Source organism: Fulmarus glacialis, unplaced genomic scaffold, assembly GCF_000690835.1.
Source record: "Fulmarus glacialis isolate BGI_N327 unplaced genomic scaffold, ASM69083v1 scaffold34173, whole genome shotgun sequence".
In the NCBI taxonomy this organism is placed as follows: domain Eukaryota; kingdom Metazoa; phylum Chordata; class Aves; order Procellariiformes; family Procellariidae; genus Fulmarus; species Fulmarus glacialis.
In genome coordinates this window covers 520-13712 of record NW_009201548.1, presented here as the reverse complement: position 1 = coordinate 13712, position 13193 = coordinate 520, and the positions used below count along the sequence as shown (strand labels likewise).

The 13193-nt window shown below is 46.6% G+C and overlaps 1 protein-coding gene across 1 annotated transcript; it reads left to right on the top strand.

Moving 5' to 3' along the window:
* Window positions 1-822: 822 nt before the first annotated feature.
* Window positions 823-11801, top strand: ZMYND12 (zinc finger, MYND-type containing 12; the record flags this gene model as incomplete). The annotated part of the gene is made up of 7 exons (XM_009573987.1): window positions 823-964; window positions 5585-5756; window positions 6719-6888; window positions 8274-8396; window positions 9259-9379; window positions 10355-10500; window positions 11682-11801. Coding segments are annotated over 7 exons (994 nt in total), but the record flags the coding sequence as incomplete, so codon positions are not given.
* Window positions 11802-13193: the final 1392 nt, after the last annotated feature.

The window sequence follows — 13193 nt, the reverse complement described above, 5'->3', positions numbered from 1 at the left end:
CAGGACCAGGACCAGGCCCAGGAGAAGGCGCGGGACGAGGCCCAGGAGGCAGTGCCAGGCCTAGGGCACAGGGACAGACCCAGGGCAAGGACTGAGAGACAGGGACGAAGCCTGGGACGTGGTCTGGGATACAGGGACTAACACCGGGATGAGGCTCAGGACACAGGGACAAGCCCCAGGACAAGGCGTAGGACAAGGGGTGAAGCCCAGGAGGCAGGGACAAGGCCTGGTACAAAGCTCAGGAAGCAGGGATGAGGCCCAGGAGGGAGCCAGGGAGAAGGCCCAGGACGAAGCTCAGCAGGCAGGGTAGCAGGAACTGGAGCGGGCATGCTCAGCAATGGCTCAGCTGGAGCGTTCCTCCTCGCTTCCAATGGTGCCCGCATCAAATAGAGAGCAGCGCAGCGGGCTTTCTAGATGTTTACACAAATATCTTCACTTAAACAGGGTCCTCAGTGAAGTCATGCGTTAACTATATATTTCATTGGTTTCACAGTGGCTTGGAGTTTGTTTAGCTTTGGGGTTTTTTTTTTGTGTACTGCAGTGTTGAAAGCCAGGCATTTGCTCAAACCTAACTCTGTTGGGAATTTTGTGAGGGCTTTAAATAAGGTTTTAACATACAGAATCATGTTCACTTGGCAGAACAGCGCTGTGTTCCCATTTGGAAATATCAAGTCTATGTTAGGTACAGTGTGAGCAGACTAAGGGCTGGTGGCTGTTGTGAGTAATTCTTGCGGTGAAAGTCCAGAAGTTACAACAGGCAATAATCTTTCCTTACATCATTTCCAAGCAAACAAAAATATCGTTCTTCCCTTATTTTGTTAGTGATGTAGGTCATCAAAAAGCTGACTGGGTTAGTATCCACGAGCGAATATGCCAGCTGCTGATTCCAATCCGTACGTCCCTCCCTTTTCTCCTTTCTGAAAAAGAAAGAAAACATGGCACGGAACAGCTGGTGAAGAGGCAGGTATGTACAAGAAAAACGAATACCACTTCAAAGTTCTGCCAGTGAGATTTAATTAGATCTCTTCTTCCTATACTTTGATGTACGTAGCATTGGGAGGGCACCTCATTGGTTGATCGGTACTTAGTTGCAGAGCTTTAATGTTTTCTTTTAAACAGAAGTTTTATAATAAGGGGAGTGGGAGCATCCTCTCTCCAAATCTACGAGCCTCTTGCCTTTTTCGCAGTTCTTACTCGAAGTCCTGAGCTTCCTCAGGCAGCGACAATCCTGGATCTCCCGCCTTGCCAGGTAGTTAGTCCACCTCCCCGGTTAGTCCGGGATCCAGCTGAGTTTTGCTTCTTACGGGGTGTCCTCATCCTTCGCTGATGAGAGGGATTCCCCTTTCTCCAAGCAAGGGGGCAAAGAAATAAAGTCCCCTCCCTTTGTTTACCTGGCCAATTTTAAACGCCCTTTCCCAGTAAGTACAGTCTTTTATCTCTGCTTTTTGGCCTCGTGGGCGGTGCAGATGTGCAGCTCCTTTCCAGCCCGCGTGGTTTTGAACTCTTTTTTTTGTTTGTTTATGGGGTAGCAGGATCTGCTTTTCCACAATGTTGATAAAATAAAATAACCCACCCAAATACATCTGCTACTTAAAATCTCACCCATAAAAATAAATTATCCTTCTATCGTTGCATAACTCCTAATCTCAGAATAACAGGACAACAGAACAGCTGAAAGGGAGCAACAATCAAACGGTGCCACTGAGAAGAACGTTAATCTTCTGGACTTTACATCATGTATTATTTTTCAGTTGTTTCTGGGCCAAGTGCTAGTACTTTGGTGACTGGCTCGTTGCTGCGGTCTTTCTTGGGAGCATCCAGAAATAGAAAGTCTAAAAGGGGTGGAACCTGCGTAGACAAAAGTCCTGCTTGGTGGAAGCTTGTGACAGGCTTCAGGCAGCAGATTCCTTTAGGCTTTGTAGGAATTAGGCGCCGACAATCCCATTTGGTTTTGAAAGTCTCATCTGTTTGAAAATCACAGACAAGATTGTTGACCAAAGTCCAAAGAAGGTGTGTTAGAACAGTATGTCCCAGAAGCCTCAGGAAAAATGCAAAAGCTCCTTTGTTCCAGATTACATTTAAGTTGACCTTTTATAAAGTCTACAAAGAAAAAAAGTTAAAATTGGTCTTATTGGAGGTGGTGGCAGGTTTTTTTTGCATCCTTAACTGCTTAAAGCTTTTCCAAGAAACTACCTACATATTGAACACTGATGTTGAAAGCATCTGTTATTACATCACTGATTTGATAGCAACTAAAATTGTGCTGTATACGTTACAAAAGACCACGTGACCGCCAGATCAAGGAAGTACTCGTTGATTAGCTGGAAGCTAATAATTTGTTTTTATTAGGTTCCAGGGAAAGACAGCAGGAAGACGGGGCTCGTGGAGAAGGGAGAGTCACTCCTCTTGATTGGAGTGCACACCTAGATTAGCAGGGGCAACTGCAAACCTCGAGCCGAGGTTTGGAATGACTTCATGGGGAAAGTCACAGAGAGCAGACTCCGATTTCTTTTCCCAAGTAAAGATTTTTATAGGATCTTTAACAACCCTGTTACATTTGTTCTTTGACCTTTGTCTCCAGACTATTTAAATAAAATAGATTCTGGGAACGGTATGTGCAGGGACACTTGGTCTTCCTTCTTTCCTAAGCAAGGAGTGGAAAAAGCGGAAACATCTTGTTCATTACCTGCTCGCTTTCACAGCAAGACTGCAGCTCCTAGCCCACAAATGAAGCCTGCCTTTACGTACAGCAAGGTATGGGGTAGGCAACGTTGTGCCTAGACTGGCTGACAAGTGTTGGAAGAGTAGTGTGGAGAGGGTGAGATTATTTACTGCCCCGTCTTGGTGGCTTTGTCACATTTCTATTTACAGAGCCAACAAAATACTTTAAAAAAGGCCTTTGGAGCTCAGGGAAAAGCTACGTAGTGTCATGACGATCGGAGAAAAAACCTTCTGCTCAAAGCCAGTGCACAGGTTTATTATTTTTTGAACATTTCTGCTGTACTTCACAAACTCCTGCACGGTGTTTGTTTAGAAAACAAAAAAAAAAACCACAGCTCGAGCCTCAGTCAGGACACAGGAAAGCTTGTGCACATCAAAATGCCCTGTGGCTTGAGGGAAGGTGCATGAAGCCGAGAGCCAGGAGGTTATGAGTTTCATACCTCGTCTGTACTCCAAAGCTTTGTTGATAGAAATCTGCTTTTGTCAACATAGCCGGGGGGGTGCCTGCAGACAGTACCTCCAAACTGACAAAACTCCAAGTTTCTGTTTGTAGAATAGCCTCACCTGCCTGCGTGATGTCAGCTTAGCGCAGCCTCTGGGTACGGGAAAAGATCCATGCCTCAGCCAGCTACAGCAGTCCTCCAGCACCGATGCTAGCCCCGCCGACTGCAGGTTTCAACTCAAACTGACTGGAAGCCTGCCTTCCTCTTTAAATCATCGTTTCTTCAAGCGCGGCCATCATTTTTGGTGCCTGTGAGTGAATAAATGAATGTGGCAGCGAACCCCAAGTGTGTTCCCAACCCCCTGCGCCCACCTGGAGCAGAGCTGGGGTCCTCAGCCTCCTCAAACCCCAACTGGGGGAAAACTGCGTGGGGGCATCTTCAGAGAAACCTCTGTAATTGCAACACACATGAAAAGAGCCCAAAGTGTGCACGTCCGGGGGCGTGGGGCTACGGGCAAGATGAAAAACAGTGCAGGGCCAAAGCTAAAGATCCCCCCAAGGCGTGTAACTGCGCAGTCTTAAATATTCAGTGCTGCAGGGCTTCTGTTGTCTCCTGCCCTTTCTTCTCCTCCTGGGAGCTGTGCAAGAGTCTAACCCTTAGCTTGTCATCACTGCAGATGTTTTAAGATAGCTTACATCATGGGAAGCAGCGATGATCCTACTGAGGAGTAAAAAAAGAATGATGCTGATCTCCAACACCTCCCCAGATGACAATCTGCTCAATACCCACGCATCAAAGCCCGTGCCAGTTGCAACAGAGAAAGAGTGGCATGGACAGAAAAGGCAGCCTGATAAATAACAGCTTTTATTGCTCCTTGCCCTGAGCATGTGCTGACTTTCTCCTGGGCACCACGTGCTCCCCCAACACAGCTTGGTTTTGGTGCGTGCCTTTTTCACTCTCTATGCTGATAGCTCAGGGGCTAGAGAGGGGATGAGCGCTGTGTTTCCCAGCTCTTGGCTCTCCTTGCTGTAGCAAGGTGCTATCTCTCTGGGGTGTGTTCTTCGAAGCTCTCATTTATCCAGAAAGGATGTCCCTTCATCTCAGCCAGGATCTCCAGGAAACACTCGCAGGCTGTCTTTGAGGTTCCCTATTCCTGTGCTGTTCTTTCACCCGTGGCATCTCTCTCTGCCTCTCTCTAAGCACTTACAGCTCAGCAAGATGCCAAAGCCTGGCCTCCAAAAGGACTAGGATTTGTTTTTTCTGCCCTCTGCTCAGCCACAGCTGTAAAACAGAGGGCAACAAAGAGGTAAAACGGTATTTTCTGCCGGCGCTCTCTGCACAGGCCTGCCCGTGCCTCCTAGCAAGAGAAGAGTGAGTGCCTTGCTGACTTACCATGGCAGCACTGCTAGGCACACCAGCAACAAGATTTCATTCCAGGCAGCTTTCCCGCTGCACCACTTGTGCGAAAAGCCGACGCAGAAGTGTTGGGAGTTGGCAACAATTATGCTGAAAGCAAAGAGAAACAGATAAATAAGCATCCTGGCTCTTTTTTGCTGGCATCCCTCAGCACGGGGTAAGGGCACAACATCTACAGTTGCCGTAGAGCTCTTGGCAATGAACAGGCATTCAAACGGAGATATGTTTATGGAGCTAGTGAATAGATCAGATGCTGCAAAGGGTGAAAAGACCAAATGCGGTGTGGACTGCTAGAAGCAGCAAAAGGCAGGAAGCAACTGTACGTACGGGAAACATTATGGATTCTGACAACAAACAGAAATCCTGCGGAAGCTGCTTGACCACCAAACCCGGCTTGGGTGATGGATATACAGGAGTGTAAGTGCATTAGGGTGTTCTGATTTTGACTGCCTTTCCAGACTCCGCGCCCAAAATACCAGGCCCAGAACCGGCCGGGAGAGGGTGGGAGGAAGCTGTAGCACCATGTGAGGAGCTCTCTCCTCGCTTCCAGACCGCGTCTCCTGCAGCTGGAGGTGTGCCATGCTGGCACCAGCTTGGCAAACCACACGCTCCGCTGCCTGCTATGAGTCACCGTTATTACCGTCAGCAAAACCCCGCCGTAGCCCCTTTGTCTGATCTTTTCTATGGTCTTGTGATGATCATTTTCTGTGCTTCACAGCTTTTATTGCTGCAGCCTTATTAGTCCTTTTTTGTAGGCGTAAAGGATTCTTCGTCTCATAAGACACCACATGACCTAAGAGGATGTCCAAAGCTGTTCCTGCTAGAAGTAGGAATGAAAGCTAGGCTCTAATATGAGAGCTTTAACTTCCATCCATTAATTACAGACACAAACAACATTACAATCACTCTTCTACAGTTTGCAAACTTGAATGTAAAAAGAGACCATGCGTTTTATTTCTCCTTATCCTTCGCTCACTCTGTCCCATTACTATGTTTCCCTGCAGAAATACATCATCGATCTCGCGTACGGCACAGCCCAGGAGTTTGTTTTGGATGGAAAGCATAAAGAAGCGCTACCTGCAGCTTTGCATGCACTGCGTTTCAGTACTGAAGTGTACGGCTCAAATTCTGTGCAATTGGTGCCTGCTTATCTCCTCTTGGCTGAGGCCTCCACTGGTAAGTATTGTCTAAATAGTAACGTTGGCAAGGGCAAGACCTCCCGTGGGTCAGGTTTCTGGTTTCCTTTTACCATTTATCAGGGAAGGACCTGCTCTGCGTTTCAACATTGTGCCATGCCTCTACCCTGCCCTGCCTCAAGGGCATTTCAGAGAGATTTGAGAAGTCACACCCTGCCCCCCTTTTTCTGTGTGGGTCTGGGGAAGAGAGATCAATGAAAGCAAATGAAATGTTTTCTCCATCGCTACCGATTCCCACAAGAGAAACAGTATGAAAATCCATTCTTTGCCTCTGTGGCTTTGTATGACTCTCAAAAGCATTACATTCCTGAGGGTGATTGGTTGCGCTCTTATCTCAGGGAACCAGCAAACATTTCTGAGGCCGTTGCATCAGAGGAGTGCCTCAGTTCATTCACAAAAGCGCGCTCTGCCTGAAGCGGAGCTTTTTCTCATTGACTGTATGCTTTATAAAAGATGTCAAATTAGGACTCTGCATGTGGAGAACTGCTCTCCTCAGCTGCAGACGTAAAGGACTGAGAAATCACTGTAAATCACTGCCATTACAGGAGTACACACAATGCTCTGCTGGCAGAACTGAGCTCTCTAAAGGATTGTCGTAAATGGTGTGGCGAGAGAAGGGAAAAAAAAAAACATGAGTAATTCTAGTGTGATAATACAGGAGTCATTAGTGGCCGCCTGTAGCTAACCTGTTTTGAACACATGTCTCAGAGATATTGAATGCAATACACACTTTCTGGCTTCTCTTGTAGCTCTAGACACTGAGCCTGTCTGTAAATTAGATTCTGAACACCTGCTCGACTAAGGAGCACTCAGGAGAAAAGTGGGGAATCCATAAACTAGCTCTCCGTCTCAAACTACGGCAAAGGATTAATGGGCAGTATTCGCTCATTTTCTGAATTAAAAAATGCTCTTTTTCCTGCTTATTTCTACGTGTCATTTCAGGTGCTGGCCGTCTTCCGGAGGCATCTAAGTATCTCTCCCAAGCTCAGTGGATTGTCCTCAGAACTCCAGACTGCAGTGCTGCTCTTCAGTATAAATTACATCGTAGTCTGGGACTTCTCTGTGCTGCTGAAGGAAACTTTGAACAGGCTTTATATCACCTGGCAAATGATGTAAGCCAACTCAAATACAGAAATGCTTCAATTTTTCTTTCTTCTCTAACACTTCCAGATCGATATGAAAACCACAGCAGACACATTTGTAATCCTGATTTTAGGTACCGAGAGGATACATGTTATGAACACCTGAACTTAGATCTGTCTAGATCTAAGACACCTGTGTATCCGTGTGTTACCAAAGTTGTGTTTTACCAGTTACCCTTATTCCCTTGAAGTGACTTATACCTTGTCTTTACTGCATGTGCTTATAAATTTATCTATCAACTTGCTTATGGTCCTGAGATGAACAGACATTCCTACCCCAAACTCATATAGTTGCCTTTTATTCAACAGATACGTTACTTTATAGTTTGGCTGTCGTTTTCCTCAGTACTTTTCTGTCAGACAGCAGTTCTCTGTCAGCCGTTATTCAGTGAATGCCTTATTTAACTATTTAAGTGTCTGGTTCAACAGCGTTTTCCCCAATTCAATCTTTTTAGCCACTAGAGCAGTCTGTCAGATTTGAAGTGGTTGTTGCCAGCTGTGTTCCTGAGGATGCTTTGCCTGTCATTTGATCCCCCAAAGGCAGATGAACACCGCGACATCCTATTTATGTCTCGTGTAGACTAAATTTATCCAGCGCAGAGTGATGTATACCCTTTACTGTTGAACTTGATAGTAGCTTTGTGTGGGCGTAAATGATGACATACAGTTGAGGAGAATTAGATCCTTTAAAATATATACAACCCTGTCTCTGCTTAGTCTGTAAACCTTTTGGGAGAGATTCCCAGCTGTGCCGTTGTTTTTTTAGGTACCCTGAATCTGGTGCCTGAAAGGGTGTCAGGTAATAGTTTTTCTGCTATTAGCAAGTCGCTGGTCTACGTCAGAGTAGCCCAAGGCCTGCCTGAACTTTGGCTGCGTGTCTGAGATCTGCTGAGAGTCACACGCCGGCTCAGAATAGCTGGAATGCACCACTGCCTTCCCACTCCCCTGGCTTTGGCCTGGGCTTCGGGGGGAGAACCAGGCGCCGGGGGCAGGACTGGAGAGCTGAAAAGCGGCAGCAGGTTGTGTGTTTGAAGACGTGAGACATACGGGTTGCACAGTGAGAGGAGGAGATGTGGGAAACCTGCCCCATGCTTCAACGGGGTAACACGCTGTGATAAGGTTCCTCTGCCCCAGCGAGCAGAGGATTTGGGGGTGTTGCATTCCTTTGCATAAAACCCAAAATTCAGGGTTTTTACTGCCACATTTTACGGTCATCATCAGGTATAACTAACGCTATAGTTACGCAGAAAAAAACTGAACGCTTGCAATATCATTAATCCGTAATGAAAAATTTCCCAGGTTTGATATGAACGTTAAACTTCTGCTTTTTTTTTTTTTTTAAATATCTATTTCAGATTTACCTTGCTAGCTCTACATTTGGACTAAAATCTATTGAGACCTCTGGAGGGTATTTCCACATGGCTAATGTTTTCTTTCGCCAGAACAAAATGGACATAGCAAACTCACTCTATGCTGAGGTTAGTAAAACCAAAGGTCATCCTCTCTATATTTCTCAGTTTTTTTCTGTGCTCTTTCCAATGTTTTTCCTGTTTAGGACTGCCTTTAATAGGATGGTGACCATGTCAAGTGCCAGCCTTTTAGGATCAGTTTCAAAAACCCTTTTCATACTTAAATATTTCTCTGAGTTAAAACCAGGGGACAGAAATTCTGTACTCGGTTAAAAATTGTTATTCAAGTTGTCTTCAATTTGGGCAGCCGAACCTTGTTAAAAAATAGCTTTGGTACCAAATACCCCGTGCCAGAGGTTAAAGAGAGTCCCACAAGCAGAGAAGGTCTCCAAGGAGTTTCCATAGCCAAGGAAGAGTCGTTGAGCAGCAATGGAATACAAGCAAGCCACGTAAAATTTATGCTGAGAATCAATGAAAAGTCACGCTGATAAGAGATTGTTAGAACAGAATGATCAAGCAAGGGAAGTAACAATGACCTAATCACTCTAATAACTGGAAAAAATTTAGCGTGTTTGTTTAGCTTGATTTTCTGTGGAAACGAGGCTTTGGCAGCTCTGCAATCTGCCTCCATTCCCCTTGCAAACTTCAACCAAATTTGCTTTTGGTTAACAATTTAGTTAGGTTTATTCAAGTTTGATGAAAATGAATAGTCAGATGGAGACGTGAGCTTCCAACTAAGGCTGCTGCTGGGAGACGAGCGGTCAAATCTCTACGTGAAACATCCAGCTTGGCAGCAGCCAGCTCACTAACCAGCAGGCACTCCGGTTATTGTGGTAGGGACGTGCATTGCAGGACACATTGTTTATAGAACAACTAGTTGCTAAATACCATGTATTCATACAAGTGAAATAATTCATTTGCTTCCTGATAGGTAACCGACATCTGGCATGCCTTTTTGGTGAAGTCAGTTCAAGCGCAGGAGCAAATTCTCAAGTCACGACCGGAAATGTCTCCGTTCACCGAGGACAAGGAAGTCAGCGAAGACCATATGAGTAAGCACCGCTATTACGCAGAACCGTTTGGAAGACGGGATTTTAAAGAATCCGTACATCCCACTGTTCGTATCTACGGCGTTGGGTTTTGCGTGGCATTTCTGTAGACCCAATTTAATCGGAATCACAGGTATTTCTGATGTTGATCCTCAGTGGATTGTGCTGGATGAAACAAACGGGGCCACTTTAGGAATGAGGGTGTTCAAGTGGAAGCACAGCCTTGCCCTTTTTATTTACGTGCTCCTTTTCACAGCGCCCTTGGCAGTGACAAGATTTTGCCTTTCAGGATCCAATTCCACTTCAACATTCTCATTTCTCTGCAGCTCCTTTGTCTCCATTTAATTATGTGAGAGTGACATTTCATCTCACTTAGGCAGGTTTACAGCTCTGTCTTCTGAAGCAGTAGGACACGATGGAATAGCGTGTACTGATAATTGGATGTAATAATCTGGAGAGAATACTCTGGGGAGAGAAACTGGGGAATCTCTCACAAGGACATAAAGGTGCATAAAGCATTAGGAAGTACGCTAGTGTGCATGGTACTACCCTACGCTCCACTGAAGTCAGGCTAGACTCTGGTCCTTCTCTTCTTTCTACCATGTATGCTAATAAGAATATTGTCAGAAAAGAGAAATGTTTCTGTAAATCCTTTTACCTGGCATTGTCTCCATCCAGTAGGAACCACACCAAGACAGGGCAGCACGATACCATCTTCGGTTATGACAGGAGCATGAAAGCTGCTCTTTTCATGCAGCTGTTATGACTCCACATCCTTACTAAAGGCTAATCAACACAATTACTGACTGGATGAAAAGATATCTGTTAATGGGTATGGAATTTGCATGGAGCTGGGATACCGCGTTGATGCTTGTAGCCGAAATGCTTTGATGTCTAGAAGAGATAATTGGACAGTTTTGAATATATTATCTTGCATGCATACATACATCCAACAAGATTATTTCGTTCTCGATGCAGCTGAAGCCCAGCAAGCAGAAGCAATCCGAGTACTGAATGCGGTATTAGATATCAGAGAACGGGCACCAAAGCAACAACCTGGGGAAACCGCCAGAGTTTTGCATGCTCTTGCCATGCTTTATTACCTGATCATGGATTTATCAAAGGTGAGTTTCGTCTGGTGAAAGGGTCCGGGAGGGTTGCCTCACTCTGTTTCGGTGCTCGCCCCATCTCATGAAGCCGGTCGCCTGCGTTCACCTGGCACCTCTCCTGAGTCCACAACAGCCGTGCAGCGCTGGGTGTCAGAGGACAAAGCTGCCTCAGCAGCTCTGCATGTAGCCAGCTCGCGATCTGCGCCCTGCCAAGGCTGATAAAGCTCCCTGGATCTGTTTTGCTCTCTGCCAGGCCTTCCACAGTGGATCCTGTAGTTATCCATGTTTTCTGGGTTCGCCCTTTATCTGGGATATCCTGGCAGTGTCGCTGCCTGTCGCAGGCTGTGTTTAGACATCAGGTCAGATGTTATGCTGCGAGCAAGACACAGGCCTTGCACGTGTCTCTCCTTGAGCCAGACTCCTGTAATTACCATTATATTAATGTAGGCTCACTCTGTTGGACCCCGTAATTCAGTTTTGAATTTGCACCCCTGTATTTTTATGGCTAAAAATTTCAGATGCGACTGCTAACTTCAGAGTGCCCAATTCTCTGCCTTCAAAATCATTGATTTTGAGGAAGTGCTGAGCAGTAAACATCTGGAAATCAGGCCTCTTTGTTCGGGCTAAGTACTCAAAAGCCCGAGTTTCTTCTGCCTGTGTTTTGGAGGGTGAAAATACAGATTACTAATGGTCTCTTCATTGTATCAGAGAAAGCCGTAATGATGTGAGTCAGTGTTTGGAAGACACAAAGAAACAAATGCAAATTAGAAAAAAGGCACAGCTTTATAATTGTGAGAATGTCTAAACCCTGGAAGACCTACCAAGGGAAATGAGGGGTTTAGTTCAGACTGAGTCAATACAGCTGTTTTTTTTCCTGAAATAGCTTTGGGAATGTTCAGATGAGCTGCTGTATTAGATGGGAGGTAATGATCTCCAGCGCGGGGGGCTGGGGTTAGTAATCTCACCTGTCTGCACCACTGGATCCTAAATATGATATCTGTTGGCAGCTTTACTCTCTCCTGTAAAGCAGCTTGTGCAGGTCACCCTCTGAACAGGCGGCTGAGTGGCTGGAGCCTGGATCTGCTCCAGTGCAGCTATTCCAATGAGCCTCTGCAGGTATTTTAACTACCCCTTGAGAAAAGCCAAATTCCTGACAATTACCTCGTCTTCTCTGTTTCTGTTCTGTTTCGTTCCAGGCTCGTGAGGTGGGGATGAAAGCCTTTGACCTGGTGAAAGAACTGCCCCAACGCGAGTCTCTAGAAGCCATTGGTCATTTGTTAAAGTTGATTAACAACAAGCCTTCCTACACAAAATAAAGAACTCTTTCTACCAGAGCCGGGTGTTCGGCTAGGTTATCTGTTTAACTAGGTTGCTGAAAGCAAAAAGCATTACAAGCTGTAGGTCCTTTCTGCTGCTGTCATCTTTCCAGATGTGTCCCCTTCTGTCTCAAGGCATTTGAAAATTAAACTTTTTGGTATGAGTTCATTTTCACGTGCTGATCAACCTCTGTAGGCTGTAACGGAATAACAGCGTGAGGGTAGGAAACAAAAGCGTCACCAACACGCGATGCATAAATCATTGTCTAATGATTTATGAATAAGCAAACAGCTTCTTACGTCCTCACGTTGTCTGTCCAGAAGCTAAGACCAGCTGAGATGTGTTTGTAACTGGTTTCCTCAATTTGCCTTTCCGTTTGATGAGGGAGATACCAGGAAGGGATGCAGGAGGGACACGGGGAAGGTCTTCGCTGCACACCTAACTTGGCTGGTTGACACCTGCTCCTCAGGACCTGGTTGGGCTTGATCAGGGGTTGCCCCTCTCTGCAGTGCCCCTCCGTCTCCAAATCTACCTCCTCTCTTTTTGCAGAGCTTTAGAGGACTCTCGTAGCTCTGGGAACCGAGGGACTCGCTCGTTCCACTCGTGGAAGAACTTACATCCAGGAAGGGACCACGAGAACACCATGAGCAGTCTTGAGGGAAAGGATTAAAAGGCCAGCTAGCTCCAATCAGAGCTTCTGACCCAAAGGAGATGCGGTTTCCTCACGGCTGAGAGCTCGCCAGCGCGTAGACATCCTGTTAACTCCGACGCCAACCTCGAGAGGAGGAAGTCCCTTGTGTCGCCGTGTGCTTCTGCCCGCAGCCCTCCGCCGAGCACGCTCCCGACCCGCAGCTCTGACGGGCTTCTGCCCTGGAGAGCAGAGGGAAGACGGGCAGGGCAGAGGGTACGCGTGACCCTCGGTGTGGGGGTGAAGGGCTAGAGGAGACCCCGGGAGCGCGAGACGGGACACGGTCTGCGCGGTGAACTCGGTTCAGACACCGAAGCATGTGACAGCCTCGCACCGCTGGGAAAGAGGTTAAGGGAAACTTGCCCTGCTGCTAAGGTCTGAATTCAGCTGAGCTTTAAGCCTACGATTAAGTCTCATTTACTTCAGGAGGATTTATGAGTGCATTTAATTGCCTTGCTGAATTGGGATGGAGTCAAGTACGCTTTTTAAACGCTTCGTCAAGCTGGGACCTGAGCAATTAGAAGGGATTGATGCTGCTGGTAAAGGGAAAGCCTCCGCTTCAGCCAGTTCGTTACTCTGGGGGGGGGATAGTGCTGGTCAGGGTGCACAAGGGGCCCCGTGGCAGACGCGGTTGGGGGACGGGTGGGAGACCTCCGAATACTCCTACAGGAGACAACGGTGGACACGTCCACCCTCATCAGGT